This window comes from Nylanderia fulva, unplaced genomic scaffold, assembly GCF_048542155.1.
Source record: "Nylanderia fulva isolate GAGA-0341 unplaced genomic scaffold, ASM4854215v1 Scaffold23, whole genome shotgun sequence".
NCBI classification, from domain to species: domain Eukaryota; kingdom Metazoa; phylum Arthropoda; class Insecta; order Hymenoptera; family Formicidae; genus Nylanderia; species Nylanderia fulva.
Window position 1 is genome coordinate 2830083 of NW_028190293.1, and position 24905 is coordinate 2854987.

Genomic DNA, 24905 nt, shown 5'->3' on the forward strand with positions numbered 1-24905 from the left:
TTCTCCTTTTTATAGCCGGTTGACGGGCCAAGTTGTAGTAGTTTCCTATACGCGTGCGATGTGTATGCATCGAGAGAAACACAAATGTCTCGAAACCGGTTTTCGAAGCTCGTCCCCGGTTGCCGATAAGCTTTACGGCTGAAAGAAAGTAAGTCTCAGGAATCTCAATGCACCACCTTTGACGTACTGCACTCGAGAAGCTCGGGATGTTCACGTAAATGCACTTTTTAATTTTCCCAAATTATCGAATATTCTTTTAAAAAAAATATTAACTCTTTGTATGATATGACCATAAAATTGTAAAATCAATTTTACAAATAATAGTAAATTATATTATTGGAATTATCCTCCCCAATTGTCAGTAAATAAATAATATTTATCAAGACACATACCATAAAATATTAAGTATCATCATGTTATTTTCCTGCAAAATGTGATTCCGCATGAAAGATTTTTATATAGCTCCTTTAAATAAATTATGTCTACTTAAACTGATATCGTTTAAATGAAAAGAGAGATTTATTTGACAGATAAAAATTAGATATATTGATTCCGTAGCACAAGAGAATAATAAATCAAACTATTTCACGTCAATCAATCATTCGTATAGCAACGTATTAGTTATTATTTATCCACATTCAGTCAATCAATAATTCTCAATTCAGATGTAAGTGTGTTTTATCAAAGGGAAATGAAAAATAGATCGGATATCGCGAAGCCACTCGATTATTTCCTTCTGTGAAATTACGTTGCAAAATTACGTCATTTGAAAGAAACACTCGAAGAAAAGAGCGATGCAGTTGCAAGCTCGTCGCAGAAAAGTCTGGCGGTTCAAAAGGAAAGATCAAGCTCGTTTGCGTCAATCATCAGCGAGCATGTGAGTGTAAGTGTATATATTCAATTGTGTATAATTATCGGTTTACGACAAAATAATTACACAACCAAACATTTGCTATGCCAACTGGCAATATTTTTAGAAATTTTCAGAGATACCAATTATGATGCAGTAAAGTGTGAAAAAAAATTAAGAGTGCTCTGCGCGATTTAACAAGTAATACGAATTCATAATTCATTATATCTGGATAATTAATTTCCAAATAATCTTCTTCTACTATCCGCGATAAAAATTTATAATAACGCGATTATAATAATAGCGTAAAAAAAATCTGAAGAAATTGAAACGATTAAAAATCTATCAGTTAAGAAATTATCACACAAATTGTAACGTATCTAGAAATTCATTTAATTAGAAATTAAAAATAATTGTAAGCATTTCCTGACTGTTACTGAATCCTAATCGTATGTTAACATCATTCATGGTTTTATGATTCTAAATATTTATTTTGATCTAAGATGTTGATCACAAATATTGATAAACCGTTTAAACAATGATTAAAGACTATAAAAACTAAACTGCTCTTGCAGATTAAATAGATAAAATACCTCGCGTGTACAATCTCATTAGATTAGCGTGACATACACACACATACACATACATTTCCGACAAATTAATTATTTTATAAATGTCTCATTGAATTATGATTTTATTGTACTTATTGACTTTTGTAGAGCTTGTTTTTCCATTATAATAATTTACTTATTATAATAATGAACATGCTGCATTATCATTATTAATATACCATCTTTTGTTACCGTCTCAAAGACTTACAATATTAATTTGCGATCGATATGTCGCAAGAGTTGCCGGAAGGACGATCCACCTTAACGGTGCGGCGCTCGTTTTAGCACGTTTATGCGACATGCACAGGGTATATAGTGGTGCCTCGTCGTGCCGAATGCGATCATTATGTCTGTATGTTTCGCGATTTCGCGCACGCATTCGGTGTCTTTGACGTCAACGGCTCTATTTTCGGTTGTCGTCGGCGTACATTCAGAGCGCTGAGTGTACATCGTAAAATCTACAACGATTGAACGTGAACGAGCTGTGTATTCGTAATTAAATTGCACTTCATAGACATAGAGCTTTCTTCGTTCCATAACGAAGTCTCCTTAAATTATAAAATTCATTCTAGCTATACATTGAGAGTAATTATAGTCCTTCGGCTGAGATCGGATATGAATTAATATTTTTTAGATAGATTGTAATAAAAAAATTATTTCTTACATAATATATGACAAAACGTTGATCTAATAATTTTTGTTTCTTTTAAAATTTGATAAAACAGTTTACATTGTTGTTCATATATTTAACATACAAAATTGTACACAATGTTAATCAAACAAATGCTTCGTTTTGTTACAAGAAATATGAACAGTCCTTATTTATATGAAAGTGATAATACGCTAATTGCATGACGAAAGTTGAAAATTGACAGAAAGTTGAACGATTTTTGTATCGTCTGCAAGGACACAAAAAATAATCGTAAATTTGCGGTTAATAAAAAGAAAAGGTCGCCGATGAAAAAGAAGAAACATGCTATATTTGTTGCAGCGAAACTTCAAAAGACACACGTCATCGTGTGTGCATATCAAATATAAATTATTTTTGCAGGCCACGTTTGAAAAATCAGTGTATCTCAACGAGTAGAAAAAAAATCTGTTTTGATTGCGTGATTTATGATCGCGTACTTCGAACCCTGTAATAAGTTAATTCCTGACATTTTCAAAGGAAATGGAACAAGTGCAGCAGAGATCTCAATGGTACTTATGTTCTGATCTCACCCCGTAGTCTCTCTGTATTTCGAATCACAATCACGAACGAAACGACTGGGGAATTTCCACTTCATCGTGCAACATAGTTATTATCGACGATAAAAAATTGCGATCAAAATTCCCGAGCGTTTAGGCACGCGTTACAAGATGGTTAACGTATGCGATTTATATATGCTCCATTTTCATGCGGAAATTTGCAAATGACACCGTTTTCTCAAATCCAACAGCTTTAAGTTTTCGAAACAATATCGAATAATTTGTGTCAAAATTCAAAAACTGAACTCTATAAATATTTTTAATTATAATATTGAAAAAAGTTCAATATAGAGCATAGTAAACTATATAATTTCATAAATATATGTATAATTTAAAAAAAAATATATATATAATTAGAGAATTATATTTTTTCTTCATAGTAATTAATAATTAATTTTATTTTATTGGTAGTAGTAATTAAAATCACATATAATTTTCTCAAAAATGTAAACATTTTTCCTTTAGAAATCAATGTTATACTATGTATATTTGTCACGAATAAGTAAATACATATATTATTTTTGTAAGATTACAGCTGCTCTGCAGCACGATATCGAAACCGAAATATATAAATTTTATGCTTGCAATGATTTATGATATCGATCTTTCAGCCTCTTTCAGTCTCTATAGAGTCGGAAAAGCGGTTGAACTATTTCGTTGCCAGACGCGTGTCTCGCATCAAAACCAGTTTTTTCTACTAAGCGAAACGTGTTTCTTCTGGCCACTTGTACCAGGTTGTTAAAGTTTCGACGAAATCTATTAGGAAACGTTACGTCATTCTTGGATTTCTGCCTAAGACGAAAGTGGATAACCGACAGGCAAAGATACACAATCATATGCACTGACTTGTCATTTTGTGCTTCCTATATAACTATTTCTTCCAAAAAAAGAATCTTGCGATTCTAAGATTATAGATTTTTTAACCTTGATCATTAATTGTAATTTACGTTTGATTTTTCTAAACTTTACTTGAAATCTTATTGCTAAATTATTTAATTACACGCACACACATAAATACAAATAAATATATGAGCAAATTAATAAATAAAGAATATTAAGAGAATAATAGACTTGGAGCAAATGTTTAGCGGGAATGAATAGAAAATAATCCTCAATTAGCAAGAACATCAAATTTAATTGTAGAGATTACGTAAATGGACATCTTGGCAGATGGTTGATTAAAGTAATACGCGATGAACATTAATACGATATTACTGACTGTGTGGTAATTGTAAATGCTGTAATTGAGCACTTGTACTAAAAACAAGTTATAATGTCAAAAGAGATTAATTGATTAAATACATAACGTAAAGTATCATTTTTTGAAAAATGTTATTTTTGAGAATATGCAAAAATCGTGAAAATGATTCGTTAGTTAAAATTTTGAAAATCGCAAAATTCTCTAGCATCAAATATTTTGTAACAATGAAGAATTAAGGTAAATTAAAATTCAATTATGAGATTAACTGAGAAACAAAAATTGCTCAGTATTAATATATATTTTAAAAATTTTTAATTAATTTTTCGATTTTTATATCGAGGAATATTTACTCTCGTATATCGATATCATTTTTTTTTTCAATCTATTTTCTGATAATACTAAAGCAATATTTGATAAGTTCAGGATATTTCGTATACTGGATCAGAATTTTTTATGATTGGATGAAGGTGTGAGAACTCTTACTATTTCCCAGGGAATATATCATCATCCAGTTCAGGGTGTAGGCGTGTATTCAAGGTCGAGGGAAAATGTACACGCGTGAATCTTCTATGACACATTTGTAAAAATAAACGAAATAACACATCTCTAAAAAATTACAAATGCGAGGAAAAAAGGATGATTAGTAACAGAATCATTTTCTTAATTGTTTATCGATATAACACATCCAAGATAATGAGGTTTCGTATTTTCTAGTTCCTTATTCGTGAAACTTTCACGTAGAAATACGAGTAGTTTCAAACGCGATCAAACTGAATGAGATTGATTGCATACCTCAAATGAGAAACTTTGACGCGTCTAGATAATAATAAAGATTAATAAAAATTAATACTTAAAAAATTGTTTAATTTATGTCTATTTTTAACAATTTCAATATATATAAATAATATTGTGAAATTGAAAGTGATATTATTTTGAAGTTTGTTACAGAGTACTGCTTATTGTATAATTTTAAAGCTACAACACAAAGATTAGATATTCTCATTTCAAAAGTAATTTTAAACTAAGAATAGGATGACAGAAATTTGATAAGGAATACCATACAAAGAAATTTTGTTTTGGCTAGTGTCAAAAACGACCAAAAAAGATCTTAAATTTCAGTGTAAGATTATGCTCCTCTTATATCGTAGAAATCTCTTAAAAATTATGAATATAGCAAATAAATAAATAAATAAATAAATAAATATATATACATATATCAATATTTATCTGTGTGTGCGTGTGCATATAACATTTATAATAAATAATTATACGCAAAACATAATTTATAAAAGGTATACAAATATTAAAATATATAATTATAAAATCTATATGCAGTTATTTAAAATTATTGTAAGATATTTTTAAACATTATTAATGAAGAAAGAATTTGAAAGTTTTAAATCCCATCCTCAAATCAAAATATACGTTTACGTCAAAATGTAAATTTTGCGGAAAAAACACTCCGTCGAATCTATTATTAACTCATAACTTATACAACCAACCTGTCTATGATCGTCTCTTACTCGAAGACTTTGTTGAAAATTTTGTCACGGCAATTATCGTCAATGTAATAGCTGTTAAACCTCGTAAAAATTCAACAGCAAAGAGTATTCATGTAATTATTATTATTAGAAAGATTAGTAATCTATTTTAGCACTGCAGTGTACCACCTCTCGAAAATCCTAATGTCATTTAAAATTTAATTTTAAAATATAACGATAATCACAAGATAAAGTTGTCCTGTCAGATAAGTTGCAGACACGTATTGCGTAAATGATGTAATTAATATCGTAGCAGTAATATATTCCGCGCGATAATTATGCGATTTGTAATCGCGCAATAAAAACATTTACTCGCGTTCCTAAAGATGTTGGCTTATCAGCCTTATCAAGTAATGATTCTAATTCTTTATCATTATGGATCAGTAAACCGAACAATGTACATCTCTTTCTTTCTTTATAATATTTTTGTCTCGCTTTTTCTCCTCTCTATAGTTATGTATTTATCTTTCAGTCATCGAGCAATGAATACGACACTCTGACAAGAAGCCTTCGAAACTATTCCTTTGTATACTCTTCAAATCTTTGATCTCTTCTATATTTGATTCTCTTTTAAACGTGATAAATCTTTATTTTTTAACATATGATATATGAAGAAACATGTTTTTTTCATATTAGATATTACATCTCGAGTTTCAAGAACACGTATTTTCGAAAGATTTAAAAATAAAAAAATAATTATATAACAAAATAAATTTGCATGCTGTCAAGAGAGAGGGAGAATCAAATAAAAAATATTAAATATTAGATATACGAGAAGTAATATAAAATATCTATAACATATATAACTGTACAAAATAAAATATATTAATTCCGTAATAAAAAGACATCTCTTTTTAGATCTCTAAAATTAATTTCTTTCAAAACAGTCGAAATAAAAAGATTGAGAAATGTGCGAGAAACGTTGCGAAGCGTCACGTGAAAAATTTCCTGTCAACATTTCGCGCGCGTCTTATTATTTACACAATATTCGGTGAGAATCAGATATTTCGAGTATTGCAATAAAAGAGCGAGATATGCGTATCGTAAAATGTATCATACGTTAACAACAAGGTGACACACGCTTGTTTTCAGCTCGTCAAAACCGGAAAGGAGCAGTTACGGGTGAAGGTTCCCTGACAGACTCCCCCGTCTGCGTGTCTCCCGCTTTATTTTCCCTCGTATCAGTCGACGTCTTATCGACTCGTGTCAACACGAAATCAGGGTCTCGCCCCTGCAAACTCGGCTCTATTTCCGGACCGTAGCAGTTATTTCTATCGGAGTTTACACACGATCGTCTAGTTCACGGTGAGTTCGATAGATAGATTTGCGCTTACGTCAAAAAGACATCGTTATGATACTTTCATTAGTATTAATAGCAATTTGCAAGAAGAGATCATTTTCGCCTTTGAAAGTAACAATGATTTGTTTGGAATAATCTATCCAAAATTGTTTTTATAAATTTATAAATTAATGGATACGTATCTTTAAAAAAAATTAAATTAAAATATTGCAAGTACTCGAATACTCTTGCAAAAAGCTCTTTCGAGCCAAAAGAATTAGTTTTAAGTGACAAAAAATTTTCTTTTTACATTATGATACTTTTATTTAAGTATTAATAACAATTTGCAAGAAAAGATTATTGGTTTCTCCTTTAAAAATAATAATGATTTGTTTGGAATAATCTATCCAAAATAATAAGTTAGTAAATTTAAAATAGTAAATATCAAAATAGTAAATTTATAAATTAATGGACACACATATTTAAAAAAATTAAGTTAAATTAAAATATTAACTTTTCATCTACAATCATGTTTCCAAATCAATTAGTTTTTTGCAATTGCAAGTACTCGAATGCTCTTGCAAAAAATTCTTTCGAGCCAAAAGAAGTATTTTGAAATGATAAAAAAGGTAAAAAAATTTTCTCATTACTATGGCAATAGGAAGACACCGCGTGTCTTTGTGAAGGAATCGCTGCGGAAATATGCTATGGAATGTGACCGGAGACCGTCGATGCTTAAAATGAAATCCTGGTCAGCTGCCAGGATCATATTCACAGAGTTGTGCGAGAAAGAGAGATTCCCGCGACGACTCATACATCGAACCGAAGAAAACTGCGCAGTTCTCTCTTCACCAAGGTAATCTTAGATTATCGCGGTCATATCGACAAATGGACCAGCTTGCAGCCGCTCAAATTGTCGCATTCTTCGTATATTAAAAATATTTTAAAATAACGTTTGTTTTCTTTTACATTTTTATTTTAAGATGTCGAAGAATGTTAAAAATAAATTTTAAGTTAAAAAGTATTGGAGAAGAAAAATAGTTTTCTCTTAAATTTATTCCTCTTATTACTAATGCGCCTGTGCATATTTCTTTTTATTACATAAGATCGATAAATGCTATTTTAAATTTCAGGTACACAATCAGATTAGATCTGATATCACTTCGTGATATCAGATGAATTGTAAAACTTTCTCGCATGCGAAAGCTTCCAACAGCTATTTGTCATTAATATCATCCCCTTCGCGATATGTAAACTACTTATTACATTACATTTAACTTTATAAGCTTCTATAAGCTTTATTAAAATTAAATCTCACCGATTATTCTCTGACGCGCGTAATCGTGCAACGAAGAAATTTACCAAGAACAAAAGCAATTCTAACTGCGATGGAAAAGAAAAATATTTTTAAAAGTCGCTGGAGGTTCGTTTTATGAGGTTACGACTCCGTTATAAATAACCCTGCTATCAACACTGTTGTCAATAATAATAGCCTTTATACTGCGAGCCGATACAATGTTGGGATTTTTCTGCCAATATTTATTTTCGTCCTGCAACATCCACCAGATACGATTTTTCCAACAACCTTTCGATCATTCGAAAAGTCTAGATCACAATTTTTAAATAACATTTTTCTTTCATTATACCACAATAATATCTTTATGAAAGAGTTTAGCAAAGAACTCGAAATTAGGAGTAGTTGAAAAAATAGCAAAAAATAATTTAAATCTTGAGTTCTATAATTTTAATTTAACTTTACTATGCAATTAAAGTTTTGTATAATAACAAAAATATATTTCATCACTATGTATGTGTGTGTGAAACATTACGCATGATTTTGAAACATTCATTCGTTACATCTGCTTTAATTAGCTGATGATTATTGCGACCAATGCGTGGAAAATTCATGATATCGCGTGTCATCAATGAGCTCGTTATATTCACCCTTTCTCTCTCTCTCTCTCTCTCTCTCTCTCTCTCTCTCTCTATTTCTTCTATCTCTCTCCGATTGATGATACACGTAATCGATCCGCGGCTTCCAATTAATCGACGACACTATCCGATTCCCATGTATCGCGTGTCACGTCATTGTTGGCGATCGAATCTGAGAGAGAAATCGGAGTGCGTCACATTTCGATCACACGCTCGCAGATATTGTAATAAAACGCGTCACGAATCCCGCGAACGAGATAATTTTGGCCGCGAGGTGATGCTCTAACGATTTTTTATTGTAGCCTTTTGTTTACGCGTCGAATGCAAAATCAACTCCGATTGTAAAAGCTAAAAAAGCGATCGAGCGTGTTGAGTGCGCAAAAAAAAAACGAAAAAAAAATTTACCGAATTTTTACTCTCCCCATCGCGACAAATTCTCTCCCCGAGTCACTCTGGCTGTAATTTTCGTCTTATCTTATCGCGTAATAATGAAGAGACTGATTCGTTGTGATTATTCATCCTATTCCTTATCTAGACTGAACCGCGGGATGAAAAATTTAATTCGCACTCCATATTTCATCACGAGAAATTTTTAGACAGACTAAAAGTCTACTTCACGTATATAGGAAAATTGAAAATTAAAGATAATAAAGAAGTAATATATGTTTTAAGAATGATTTATGAAAGTGAAACAAATCTATTTCCTTAATAATCCTTTGGCGCGATTATTTTATGCAGCGGTTTGCATGCAGAATTGCATATTGATTTCTCTCAAGATAATATGTGTGTACATATTTTCTTGTACGTTATTTCATCATGCGTCTATTTATGCTTCAAATGAATTAAAAAAAGTGCGATAATTATGATATTAACTCAGAAATATACTATTATTTATGCTGTATTTATTTTTGCTGCATGCTTTATAAAAAAATACACTTGCTATATATTTTTTATGTATGCAATATCTCTTTGTGTCTTATAATACAATACTTAATTTCATATATTAAAAAGGAAGAATATCTTAATAATCCGGGACATAAATCTGTCCAAACTTCTTCTATGATATATACGCTTTCTTTTATGCTACTTGCCAAACTGAGATTGAAGAAGTTGCCCATATTTTTGGCTCCATTTTTCAGCAGCGTGCCAGGGACAATAATACGAAGAAGTGTAAAAGGTCATTTGAGCAACACGTGAGCGGAATGTAATTGCATGCCTTTCGTCATGAGCTGAACACGTGTGTTCGAAATGTTCGACGATGCAACTTGCATTCGACGTATGTGCGCATGATTTGTTGTCATTTCAGAATAGCCAGACGTGAACTTTTATTAATCGAACCTACCTAATTAATGCGCCACGTGTGACGATATGAACCGACGAACACGCAATTTCTCTTACAAATCAGCACATTTATCATCCCGCGTCGCATAAATTCTGAAAATTTTTGCAGACTCTTTTAATTGATACGCAGCTAATACAAAACTTTGTACGCGTGATCGATGCAAGAATTATTGCCAATTATTAATAGTTGTTTGATCTAAAAACTTATTTAGATTGCCGGTGGACGTATTTTTAAACGCGCGCAGTTTTTCGTTTAAAGTCGCGTTCGCAATATATTTATGTAGTTGTCCTGTTTGAAAAATTGAATAATTCGCGACTGTCGCAATATGTTGTTAAAACGTGTCGACGTAGCGGAAATTTTTATTCGCGCGCGAAAGGTTATTTTATTCTTATTTCTTTTGCCGCTCGAGATTATTAACAGCGCTTATAGTTTATATCGCCGAGAAATTCGATTGTCTCGTCGTCTCGCTGCCGATCGAGATACGAACAATGTATTCATATTGCATCGGCTATATAATCAATGCGTATTGCGTTATCGATTAGATGCGATTGGGAGAACGGTTTCGGTCTCGGCTTGGCTCGTTCAAAGCGATCGACTGAGATAGATAAAGCGAACACACAGAGAACAACCCATCGCATTATGAATATTCACGAGTTATCCAGCAGCTCGATTGTGTTTGCATATATTAGTCTGTAAATCTTTAGAAGAAACTTCGAACCGGGTGAAAATCTTTTATCGGAGTCTCATTGAAGGAACCTGTTTTAACCGGTTTATAGTTGTACCTTGTGCTTCCAATCGTTTACTTTAAAACACCAATTGGAGTCTTTGATGGAAATCGTAAAACTTCTTCAATATTACTATACGCATGTTAACTACAAGGATCTTCTTTTTAAAATAAGTGTAATAAGTTAAACTTCTCTCGGCTTTATCAAATGTTAATTAAATTCTGCGTTGCCGTGAAACTGCTAAAAGTTATTATATATATATATATATATACTGCACAAATGCACACGTATGTTACTTAACATTTTTTTAAGTAAGTAAAATACATTGTAAATTTTTAATTTTTTTCTTGCATAAAATTGAGCTTCGTGGAATGTAACACGCAGCTAAAATCGCGATAAAATGTTACATTTCTAAATCGATTTTTCACACATAATATCATTGCATTATATCCGCGGATTTCGCGCCAAAACTAATTGCAGTTTTATATAACGCGTCTACCGTTTTCGAAAAAGTCGAAAGATTTTTGGACGCAGACCAAACGCAGACAGCGGAGACAGCGTGAAATATTCATGCATACGATGCAATATTCACGGACGCTGCTCGTCTCAGCGTCGGCGGCGATGACGCAAGATCCATGAAAACACATGACCGTGCATAACGTCGATTATCTTAAGCTAATACCCTAAAACGAGGTCTTGATCGATTGAGAACGCACAGCGCAATCTCTTGTCTCTCTCTCTTTCCTCAGTAATTTACTTATTTATCAATATTTACTTTATCATTGCTATCTTTAGCGTAAAATGTAGCACGTTTCAAACAATTTCTGTTTATGTAGGGTAGTTCTATTATTGACCATTGATAACTGAGTTAAGTCGAAACTCAAACCCGAGTTAAATATTATTTTAATTAACTTGGATACTATCAACGTATTTTTCTCCGTATTTAGGATATAAATTATTCGAATGTTTTTTCTTTTTTACAATCACGTGTACGGCATATTGAAAATGGTTGAAAGCGAAGTGTGCATTTTAATAAAATAAAAAAATTTCTATAAAGTTACTATATATCATATAAAAATAGTAATGTGTAAGTACGTGTAAAAAATGATTAAAATTTATTATACCTTTTGATTTTATTATATGATTGAAATCAATTTTAATGTGTTGTAAGTTATATTAAGTTTACAATTTTTTTCAGTCAGTGTTTAATCGATTTACTCGATCTGTCAATTTAATTTATGCGATTGTATGTGACAAAATTTTTTACAAATGAATGAATTTGCCAGTGGCCGCAGAAAACAAAATAATTAATGTCAATTTTTATCTTTGTTATATATTATCAGATTTATTTAAATAATGTTATCAGATTAATTTAAATAATATTATAATAAAATTCAATAATAAATTCTAAATTCATTGCTCTTTTATACTTATACTTTCCATGTGTTGTTCTATTCTGAAACTTCTCTCTTTACTTCAATCATCTTCAATATGCCCATACATAAAAAAATATTCAAATAATTTAGAACCCTAATTATGATTAATAAATACTATAATATAAAGTTTGAATAATAATTTACACCAATAAAAATGTGTGTAGTTATAATCACTTTAATAAATTGAATCATTAATCAAACTAACGATCACGGAATCTCATCAATACCTTTTTAAATTTTTAAATATAAAACATACTCATATACATATAGTTTTACAAAACACACGCACATATGTAGTCCTGGACTTTGCAAAAGAGAGTATACGCGTACCTTCACATTTTTATTATTCTACATCGCTATTGTGTCTTGCATAAACGCGGTATATAGTTCGCCAATCTCGCGTGACCGCGGTGATCTCGGTAAGAGCGATCAATCTTTTGTGGATGCTGGTTTTTCCAGGAAAAAGAGCACCGTCCTCCCTTAAAAACGATTATCGCATCACGCTTTAACCGTCACGTGCCGTTCATGTGAGTAAAGCGGCGATCTTTTTTTTTCCAGCACGATACGCTTAGGTATTTTACGAGCTAAGATTAATCGTTCGCTTTCAGCCTCATCTAACTATAATGGAGGAGTTTTAATGCACCGCTTGTATATATGTGTGAAAAATGCAAAAAAAAGTTAAATATATATATATTACTATTTATTCATTCTGCAAGTTATTTCCTTGATAAAAATAATTTCTATCATCTTTTATAAAAAGTGGAAAAAAATACGTAATACCGAGCAATGTTTGTATTATGTAAGAGATGTATCTAATAATAGTAATTTTATATATAAAATTATAAAATCTTTTTAATCAATTTATATTTGAATTTTTATTTGATGTAATTTTAATTTAAATTCTTAACTGTATTTATAATAAAGTGAATTTTCTACAAGACGAAAATGTCCGAACTATCAATCAAATATAATAAGATAAAATATTATAAACTCAGAAGATATTTTTTTCTCCGAATTAAAAATTTATATCGCACGGTTCTGTAATTTAAACTGTAGAAGTATATTAATATTCAACAATGAGCAATTTTACGTCGCTCTTGATTTTATTTTTAGTTAGATACGCAGAAAGCTGTAATCAATATACAGCGAGGAAAATATAACTGCTATTATATATATCAGACAGGAGACACGCATTAATAATTCATTACGCGCGTAAGATTAAGTAGAGAGAAACTTCTCGGCTTAACAACTTTCAAGAAGGTGAATTGTTGCAATTTTTCTGGAAGGTCCATGACTTCCTAATCACTTAATACCTAATGCACTTCGAGAATTAAATCGACTTTGCACATCACGTATATCTCTCCTTTTAATTTAGAGATATTTTATAATTTATTTTATAGTTTTATTTTCTTATAACCATTTTTTTATATAATATTAATTTATTTGACTCTCCCACAAATATCTCATATCTGAATTTTCACGATATTCAAATAATTATTTTGAGTGCACTCAAATATTCTCGATAAATTTCTTAATATAGTTAAGAAACACTAATTCATATCGGCGCACATACACAGCCAATAATTAATCGATATTATATAACACAATAGTTTATATATTTTTATTAAGGACCGATCATTATGTATATCAATTTATCTCTTAATTTTTTGTCAACCTTGGAAAGTATTTAAATTGTCTCATTACACCATGAGTTTTTTTTCGAAAATACTGTGAAACAAATTATAAAGAAACATGTCACGTTTAAATTAGTGTACATGAGAAAGGCTACACTCTCGTCAAAAAATTCAATTGGATAAAAAGTGAAAGGGAGAGAGAGAGAGAGAGAGAGAGAAAAAAGGAAGTGTGTGCATCAAGCGTGCATTCAAGTATGCGCGTCAATGACGAGTGATTTCGCGACAAGGCCAAGGACCGCAATTTTTATTAGTGTCCGAGTATTTCATTGCCTCAGTGGTACGGCACAACCAACGAAATTAATCGTGGAGAAGGTCGCGAATATTCTCGCAGTTTTCGCCTACGCCTGCGATCTGACGCTGCGCCGGTAATTTACAAATTTCGTCCGTGACTTTTCCGCTTAAAAGCTAATTCGCACGCGTGCGAAAATAACTCGGTCCGAAGCAGCGTTCGTTTAGCTTTCGCCGAAATAATTCGTGCGTGAAATTCGAACAAAATTTGCGGGAAATTTTGCTGAAATGAGAATAAATTTGAATATCATTAACTTCTCATTGTTTTAATGCACGCAATTAAAATGAATATTGAGAGAAAAAACGCGTATTTACAATTTATTATTATTATATTTATAAATATAATATATTTATATTTTATTACACATTATTTCATTATTAGTCGTACAATTCGATATGCCATTAACTACTTGTAGCTAAAAAAAAAAAAAAAAAAAAAAAAAAAAAAAAAAAAAAAAAAAAACTAAATACTGACATTGAAAGCGTATATATTGATATGTAAATAATTTCGGACGCGAAAGACTTGGCGATATTCGTTTGTATTCAGATGTCTGCATTCGTATCGCGTGATCCGAATCGATCATCGATGCGGTTTAATATCCTTTTTGCGTGATTTGGAAGCTTTTACGCGCGATGAAATCGTACCCGCTTGTACGTGGAACCAGGAGAAAAATCCTTCATATATGCACGAGAATCCGGGAAACGACTAGTTCTCTCGCATACGTTGTACGTGAAGAGAAATTTGACCGAATCTATCGATCCAAGTATAATACGTGCGAAGCAGAACGCGATAACGGTTATTTCATTTATTTATATGTATATCTCTTTCAATTATTAATTTATACCAATTTAATTTAGCATAATTATTTTTTAATCAAGAACTCTTTTATAAAAAAAACCGTGTTAATGAGATGCATGGAATTTTATAATATAAAATGTACAGAAAAAATATTCGACATTAGATTTAATGAGAAATCAATGAATTTTTTCTATTTTTAGCCCATCCAATATGCTACTGAGAATGCAGCAATTAAGATGAAATTGCAAGTGCATTAAAACCCTTCCATCGAGACTGTCCAAGTGGTCGAAACGCAATCGAGGAGAAAAAAAACGGACACAAAGAGAGTGCCCCGGGTTAAGAAATAATAAGCAAGGTCCGACTCTCTTGCGAAGAAGAGATTTTCTTGAATGTAAGTAAAAGGGTGTCCAATTAGACGGTTGATTGTCGAGGGACAGACATTCGCGGAAAATTTACTTCGTTTGTGATTTTGAGGAGAAACGGTTTATCAAGATAATATAGATCTGTCGGTCGGGTTGAATAATTGTTGGAAATGTAAGCGATATTACGAGATGAGACGGTGCGAGAAAATTGAAACGCGAACAACTATTTAGTTAGACATGTGAGCTCGACGCAGTTGCGGAGCATTTTCTGCAAAATGTGCTTTATAATTTATTTCGCAGAGTAGTTGTTGGCGGTCGACTACATTCAAATACATTGTAATTCACAATGTGGTTAATGTACCACAGGGAGACTGGATCGGATTTCGAGATTAATTAACAAAGTCCGCCACTTTGGCCGGGGTTTATTCGGCTTAGGCAAATGTTATACAACCGTAAATTGTTGACAATTCTTGTTGAAAAAACAACGAAGAATTAAAGCAATTCTCTGTCGAGAATTTTAGATTACCGGTTTATTCAAATTTTAAGTGTTAAAATCATTCAAATTCAAAACGTACGTAAAATTTTTTTAAATTAAAATAATAACAAGATTAACAATAAAAAAAGATAAAATTATATTAAATTATACATCTAAACAATAAATATTAAAGTATTTCTGTTCCAAAATTATTTAGGACTTAATAACAGAAATCATAAATATTTATTGTTTTCAAGTAAACGCAAACTGATATCTAATATGAAAAATTCCCTTGTAATAGTGATTTATTTTTATATTCTAAAATTAAGGCGTTTTTATCCGACGATTATAATAGTCCTTCCGTGTTTTATCGAGCGGAAAAACTTAAGTGAGATTTTTATGTTGATAAATTTCATTGCTTCAGTTGCAAAAACCGCGAACAACTGAAGGAGCAGCGTGTTATCTAATGATGCATGAATAGTTAGGCATGTGAGCATAGTTAAGTTGTAATTTATCGTGATTTCACATCAATGTCTTTTTCACGATTTCAAGAATATCCGCAAAAACCTCCGTTAACTTGGCATCACTTGGAGCCAAATCAAATTTAGATGTATAGCATAATTAAAGGTCAATTTATTATTAATTTATCACTCTAATTTTAAATTTATTGCTGCTTAGTATATCAATTAATAGAAAATTTATATTAAAAATTGGAATGCTAATTTAACACCACTATTTCTAAATAATATTAAATTAATTGCTAAGCAACACTGCAAATATATTTTACAACTATTATATTTTTATATAAAACTACTAATATATGTATAAGGAATATTATAACTATATAAGATAATAAAAAATAGACAAAAATAAAAAATCAATAATATCTGTTTGATACATATCAAATTGTTTCTTGAAATAATTGCTACTAAAATATTAATAGTTCCAAAAATTTAATACTCGCGAAATAATCGAAAATGTTTTATAATAAATGTAAACGTAATCCCTGATTGATCAGCTCTTATATATCTTAAAATTATGTGAGTTATCAAGCAAAGGTTTAGCAAGCAATTCATTTAACAAATAATAAAATAATAAATTAAGAAAATTACAAATAACTCACTCCGTAGTTGCTTCATCATTAGTCGCTGTCTTTCCGAGCTTTTTCCTTCTATCTCGTTTGTTGCACCTTTGTGACACTTATAAAACACTCACTTGCGAAAACATAGTTAATTACGATTGCGCGCATAATAATCATTAAAATATAAGCGCTTAACTAATACGCTATAATTTAATAAATATATTAAAATTAATATTTTAATAACGACTTTCCAATTATTAAATGGGTCGCAATAATAATTATGTTCAATTCAATGTTTGGTTGATGACTGAAAAATTTGAAACTGATTCAGCAATTTTATCCTGACACTGCGCGATATTACTACATTATTATGCGAGATAATGATTACTTGAGACGCGATAATCGCGAAAGTTATTACGCAGATTGACAATATGATGATAAACGAAGCGCCTAACGTTGCTATACCTTCTCATTCGAGTGTCGCCGCGTGATTGACAACAATTCGATCGTCTGTATGACATACGTATATATAAACAATAGCGCGGTATGCGAAAATTAAAACCGAAAACATTTACGTATATGTAGGAACATTCGTTGTCGTTACGAAATATTTAACATACTATAAAATAAATGTACAAATATACCGAAATATTCGTTCCTTGATTTTTAATTCATTAAATAATTACAATATAGCACGTCTTTTCATTACTTGTGAATCATTCAATTTTATGGTTTATGTATATAATATTATTATTATTCCATGTATTATTAATCCTCAATATGAAAATACTGTGTAAATTACATTTAAATCAGTGAAAAATTCAAAATTTGATACGAGAAATATATTGAAATACAAGTATCATTAAAACAATTACTGCCCATAATAAAACGATACTTTATAATTCTCTCTCTCTCTCTCTCTCTCTCTCTCTCTCTCTCTATCTTTTATTATTTGGATTTCTTCTTTAAATGTATAAATTGCTCTAAATATATATTTTAATAAATAGCGATCAATGATATCGCGACAAGTAATAAAAGACGCCAAACGCGATTATTTTCTATAAATAATTAAAGATATTGTCAACCCATGTTATTAATTAATTTGCGCGATTATTGCGTCTCAATTAGTCATTGTCTCGTGTAATATTGGAATAAATTGCCGATATTATTTTCAAATTTTTCATTAATAAAGTGGATATAAACATAGGACACAAAACAGATTAATTTGGACATTATTGCAAAGCATTTAATAATGATAGTCATTAATGATCAATTTTATTTTAATATTTAACAAACTGTGTACTATAAACTCAGCGTTTGTATTTTGGTAATTAGTGTACACGCAATCATGCATAATTAACTGTATTTTCACGTGTAAGTATCGCTTGAATCGAATGAAAGAACAGGAAAAATCAAACAAGAGAGAAGAAAGAAGCAGTCAAACGATGGCGAAGCAATTAAGGGATAAATAATTTGTAATTTTTTAAATTTATTCTTTGTTATTTGTAAAATTAATTTTCTGTGAAATCTTCGGTAATGACCTACACTTTGTATTATTTCGAGTTTTATAACAATTTAAAATTAATCAATCATAGATTACGCTTAGACTTAGATAATTGCTCATTAAAAAGTTTTCGAATATTTTTAAATCTTACTTTATTTTAATAAAGGTTAAAAATTTGAGAAACAATATGATATCAAAATGATATAGTTAATTTATTACTTGTGATCACTTTATTACTATATAATTATAATAGTTAGTATTGATGTGCATTTATAAAAATATAATATTATTTAAATCTATTTACAACCTTTTTCAACAATTAATTAGCAATTATTTCTAGTATATTTATTTATTGTTTATATGATTAACTACAAGTGTGTTATTCAGAAGTAAATGTATTCCAGTATAATGTGGGTGTTAAATCAATATCACTATTTTTAAATCAATTTTCTGCTAATTAATCAAAGTAATGAAAAAGTAATAAATTCGAAATTACAGCAGCAAATTGACAATATTTGATTTAATTTCTTTCAATGGAGACCAGATAAAAGATATAAAAAATTATATATTTGATGCAAGTCCGTATTCACCATATCATTTTTTGTGTAGTCGCTTTTTTCACATATTTCTCTAATTTTCATATAAATCTTTTTCCAACAATAGTCTTTAATTAAAAATAAATTTAATTAAAAAAAATTTTTTACGACAGAAAATATATAAATTTAAAAAAGATTAAAATAAAAATTAATTGTATATTTATCAAAATTTTATAAAAATTAAAAATTCTATTATTTATTATTTTATTATTTAATAAAAATGTATGTTATTTTTCGATGACCCAATAGCTACCGTTTCTTGTTTGTATAACATATCGAACGTGATCTAATGGTTCCAAAAATAGGAAAAGCGGATTCGTCGATCAAAATAAGTTAGACAAATAGACATCATTTGCCTCTGCTGCCGATGAGTTACGCAAGCCTCTCGTGCGACGCGACTTCCTTACGTGTTTTTGCGAATTACCTCGTGTAATCATGCTAAGAGAATCATTAAATATCACTCACCAGTCGGGGAACAGCACCAGCGCCTCGGCAAGAATGTCCCGCAGCAGAGTGGTCGCCGGTGGCACGTGCGGTAGAATGACAGGCGCGAAAACGCCACAAACACCGGCGCTGCGTCCGTGTCGAGCCTCGTAGCGGCTAAGGTAGATCGTCAGATAGCCAAGCAGATGATAATGCGAAGAGGGTAGAGTTGACAGTAACTCCTTCGTCGAGGCGATCCACGAGTCGTGATCGTTCGAGTAACTCTCTGCGTCAAAATGTTTTTGCAGAATTATTAGAAACATCAAGAATGAGAAAGAACAATTTTTTTCCTTCAAATAATAATTAAAAAATCGCATCTAATAGCGAATTCGGTTGGATGCACTAGTGCGCACTGAGTGCATATAAAGGTTATCGCACACAATTTTACAATGACATAAATAATTAAAAAAGTAAAATAATATTAATAGGAAGAGCTATTATATTATCATTATTCATATTGAACAACTATAATAATAGCTCTTACTGTTAATTATTTTCCTTTTTTAATTACTTGTATCATTGTAAACTCGTGAGTGATAAACCTTTATATGCACTCACTGCACACTAGTGCATTCAATCGAATTCGCTGTAAAATATAAGGCTCTCCCTTATTTGATTTCCAAATAAAAGGTGCTTTCCAGCAATGACACAGAGCGTCATAAAGTATCATTTTATCTTTGTTGTTTACTGGTATTGAAAGAAGATAGAATGATACGTTGTGTCGTTGGTGGAAAACACACAAAACCCTTATCTCGAGAAAGAAATAGGATTATGTGGTTCTTACGAGCATGTACGTTGAGCAGTCTGCCGACGAGGGTAGACGGCACGACGGGCTGCGGCAGTTCCTTCAGATACTGACGGAGAAGAGTCGCAGCGGTCGGCGGACACCCAGCTGCTTCCAGATCGGCGTCGCCCCGTCGTTCGAAGGCAGCTCTCAGCCGTTCTGCCAGTCGGGGGCTGCCGCCCGACAGGCGGAAAACCGCCGCGCTCTGGAAGCCATGCACCTCGATGTAGCTGCATAGTCGATGCACCACATACGGCACCCCTGTGTCGAGGTACGACTCGACCAGCTCCAGCCGGGTGCCGAAGATCCTGCTGGATCCGGCGCCGCGGCCGAGCAGCGAGCCCGCCAGGACGCGCTTCACGCGTGCGAGACGAGACTCATCCTGAAACGGGAGAGGTGGGATTCGTTAGGCCGCCTGGGCCTAGCGGGTATTCAAGTATATACATAATCGAAACAAAATCTAAACTATTATTTCCTTATAATTAAATGAATACTAGGTCAATCAAAAACGATGCTTTAAATTATTAAAACCACGCGAAAAATTTCTAATTATTGTAAAGTATTTAGAATGTATGAAGTATAATACATAAAGAAAAAATACTTCTATAATATATAGCGAAAATAAATTGTAGAACAAATTGTGTAGAAAACATATGTACAATTTCGTGTTTTAAGAGTGTAAAAATTTTACAATAGATTTTATTCATTGTTTTTCTTGTAAAAAAATCTTTCTTATTAAAATATTTTCGGTATATCCTTTGCATATTTATTATTACTCTTTATCTACTTATTTAAGGGTCCCATGATTTATTTCGAGTCTAGAACGATAATTGATATTTCCGATATTCACATGTATTTATATGGATCAAATAAATAATTAGTGAAGAGAGAGAAAGAAAGCGTAATTGACGAACAGTCCAGATTTACAACTAGAAAGGTAGTGCATCGGCAAAGTGGAGTAACGAGTAGATATAGATTCTGCATTCTCACTCAATGTTGTAGAAGAACAAGAAAGTTTCTATAACCGTATTTATATAGAATGTAGAACTACTATACGCTATTGTCCCTATCTATTAAGATAAGCAATAGTCGTTATAGATAAGAACTTCAGTACAGTAGTTCTTATCACTTATAAATTGATTAATATATAATTGATTAATATATAAGCATGATGAGATTAAAAAGGAGATTACTATCGAATAAAAAGTTACATGCCATTATTCCTAATGCACATTAATTGCAATTTGCATAATTAAATTATTTAATAAACTTTTGATAATTAATTTCTTACCTATCAAAAATATATGTATAATATGTATATGTGTGTACGTGTGAAATAATATAAATTCAATGTTTTCTAGACAGTTGTCAAAATAAAAATAATGATAATATTGAAACATAAGATTGAGATATTTTGCGTGGAGTTGCAAAAGTGTCAAAGGAAGATTACCTTATCATGTGCTTGACGAGAGCGCGTGGGGCTTGTTGAGGATCCATGATGATGGTGGTGATGGTGGTGGTGGTGATGATGATGATGGAGATGTTCTTGCTGAGGACGTCTCATCCCACTTTGTCTGCACTGCGACCCACCGCCGCACTGACAAAAGCGACGAGTACACTTGTTTTAAATCGCAGGATATACACTAACGTGCAAAGACGACAGCCATTCAAAACTTCGTCATTCACTCTATCATCATTCTTATCACCCCGAGTAAAAACTTTGCTCGCGGTTTATATCGCGATGAAATAACAAAGAGATATACCGGTAAAAATAACAGAAATGCTGAACTTTCTAATGTTAAAAAAAGAGAAAACAAAATAATTGTTTATTATAGAAAAAAAACATCAATTTTGTAGAACAAAATCAGAAGTTGAAATTTTGGAGAACGAATCAATTTTTTTAGCAAATTATTTTTCGGTATATTAAAGAAATAAAAATATAAATAAGTAATAAATATTAATTAAAAATATGTATATTTTTTTTAAATATAATTTAAATAGGTATATATTTTTTCAAACGTAGAAAAAATAAAGAAAAATTTACCAGTTTTCTTCGATAAAAGATCGGATGCTTCATATCGGTATCACGCGAGGGAACTGTCGTCTCATTTGCACGATTATGGTGGCGAATAGCATGTCAGTGTACCGATATTGACAGAACAATCGTAAGGTAATTTCAATATTTTCGCAAGCGTACGATCGATGAGCGATGTACGACGAGAAACGCACATTTCATAACACAGGAAAAGCTTGATTCGAATAGATCGATGAACCGTAAAATGTCGTCGTCCTCGCTTCATCAATTATTATGATATAAAAATACGCGTCGGCAAACTTTTGCGTCGCTACATGGAAAATGTATATTAATCGCGTGTGCGCAAAGTTTTAGTATATTTCGCAGAAATAATATCTTGAAACTTTGTGAAAAAAATTGCTTTGATGTAGCCTACGTCCTGCTCTATTTTAGTTAATTATTCTACATTATATTGCAAAGCGATATTATTTTGATACAATTTCTTTGGGGTTTTATTTTATTTATTAAAATTCGTGAAAAAATTATTCATCGTAAATGAACAGATGTTTAACGATTCTATCGATTCTTTTAAATAAGTAAGATAAATGCAATTCTTTGCGATGTAAATTCACTTAAGCGACACAAAGCGTTATCAAAAATAACTCGCCGACCATTGCACCGATAACCGATATACGGTCGATCAATTTACCTTGTCACCCATATTCTTGCGAGAGAGAAAGATACGCAATTTCAAGGAACTATTATGAGCCGGTTAATGATTGCCGATGATGTGCTCGTTCGCGACTGATCGCAGCGAACAGGAAAATTTCCCACGCCAACGAGATTATTCATGTACCAAAATTGTGCCAAAATTTTGCAGTTACATAATCGAGGGACCAGGTGCAAGATTCTTATGTGCGCTTAATATAAATATGCGACTTTAATGCATTAATCGCCGACATGCTGAATTTACGATGAAAATTGGAAAATAACTGTACAGTACATAAATTACTGTTTCGTCCTTTAAATCGCGAAGTTTTGGATATTTTCCATTAACGGATAACAATGCTTTTATACAGAGAATTCTTCTGATAAAATGAAAATCGTGATGTAATCTACGCTTGAATCGAGAACATTTATTTATATTTAATAAATTATGTCGTTATAGAGATAATATAATTAATTAATAACAAGAAATTATATTGTGTTAATTAAACACGATGATCATAATTTTATCATTGCAAATGCAATATATTAAATAACTTCAGAGTGCTTAATAAAAGGAATTTATATATTCAAAAACTTAATAACAATACTTTGTATCATATTTTAAATAAATGTATAAGATATTTTTGTTTAAAAAAGATATAGATAAGTAACAAGAAAAATAATAATAAAATCACAATAAGACTATTCGAATATATTTTGTGTCTAATTGTAAGTTAATTAAAACCACACCACTTTTTCTTGTGTCTCTTTATATATTGATTTATAATAAATAGATTAAAGTTACTAATAATTTATTAATAATCGTGTTCACAATTCACATCGCTTTTATCAGGAACGCCAAAGACGTGCATGTTATTATAAAAAAAAAATATTTAAAGAGAAACACTTACAATACACTCTCTCGCGGCTCTCCACAGGTTGATGTATACCGAGTTCAGCGTGGCAGCTGCCTCGACCTGCTCCTCCCTTACTCCTTCGCTTCGTCCTTTTTCTTGATTCGTCGTATATATTGGTGAAGTCGTCTCTTCTGATCGTGTTCTTTCGATCCGGCCGATTTGCTCGAGCCGGATCACGGATTTCTATATCGAATATCGCGAGTAACCGCGAATACCGAACGCGATACCGTATATATATATATATACACACTTGCTCGTTTAAGAGATTCGTCGGGATTTTAATCTACCTCGAGATCATAAAAAGAGAGGAATCGTACTTGTTCGTCTACGTAGTTGAAGGACAAGGAACGATTCGTGGGGGTGCGTGTGTTGTGTATGTGAGTACGTGCGCCAGGGCGAGAAAGATTCCCGCGGCAGAGAGAGAGAGAGATAGAAGGGCCGTCGAAAAAAGAAGAAGTCCTTCTTGCGTGAAAATTTCGAACGACCGTGTAGTCCGTTTTTTTCCTTTTTAATTTAATTTTTACGACGACGGCGACGGCGACGGTAACGCCGTTGAGCGAAGATCGTGCGACTCGACTAGTAGTTCTGGGTTCATGTCCCTATCACGGCACATCGCACGGAGCCCTTTCTCTAAGGCGAAGGGCACTGCCTATGGCTGCTTCAGGAAGTGAGTCGACACCAGCCGTAGCGTAAGCATCGAGGGTCGGAGCCGAGGGATGAGGTCTAGGTCACCACTCCGCCCCTGGCCCTGACATGATCTATGTAGCTCCTGCTCGGGCCCTTACTGCACTCTGAAAGCATAAAATAGATATATTCTTAGGGATTCGCCATTAACCACCGGGGAAAGATATTTCAAGCGCTGATGTAAACCAAGTATCTAAATACAACCCCCTTTTATGTTCAATTCGAGGAGTTACACTTTTCTAAAGAGAGAGGTAAAAATTAAGTTTTTTATTTTTATTTTAATATTAATAAATATCCTTTTTATTAGTGGAACATATCCACCAAGTTTCATTTTTTTAATTTGTCTGAAAT

The 24905-nt window shown here is 31.7% G+C and overlaps 1 protein-coding gene and 1 long non-coding RNA gene across 5 annotated transcripts in view; one reads left to right on the forward strand and one right to left on the reverse strand.

Annotated features, from left to right (window-relative positions):
• Positions 1 to 24048, reverse strand: part of LOC114931527 (protein FAM13B) — a 39204-nt gene extending 15156 nt beyond the window's left edge. Inside the window, exons 1-4 of one of the 2 annotated variants that reach the window (XM_085483117.1) lie at positions 23865 to 24048; positions 21682 to 21828; positions 20232 to 20613; positions 19430 to 19673 (exon numbers count right to left, since the gene is read on the reverse strand). In XM_085483117.1, coding sequence (XP_085339243.1) covers positions 19430 to 19673; positions 20232 to 20613; positions 21682 to 21795 — 740 coding nt within the window. In that variant the 5' untranslated portion in view covers positions 21796 to 21828; positions 23865 to 24048. Of the gene's footprint in view, positions 1 to 19429; positions 19674 to 20231; positions 20614 to 21681; positions 21829 to 22954; positions 23429 to 23864 lie in introns of those variants that run through there. The other variant, XM_029303613.2, reaches the window with a different exon arrangement.
• LOC114931538 (uncharacterized) lies at positions 758 to 19094 on the forward strand. 3 transcript variants are annotated; one of them, XR_003819687.2, is made up of 4 exons: positions 758 to 883; positions 6544 to 6756; positions 7392 to 7586; positions 15147 to 19094. It is a non-coding gene; the product is annotated as an uncharacterized LOC114931538 (long non-coding RNA). The 3 variants fall into 3 exon arrangements; XR_003819689.2 differs by lacking the exon at positions 15147 to 19094 and adding an exon at positions 7864 to 9532; XR_003819688.2 differs by lacking the exon at positions 15147 to 19094 and having other exon boundaries at positions 759 to 883; positions 7392 to 7754.
• Positions 24049 to 24905: the final 857 nt, after the last annotated feature.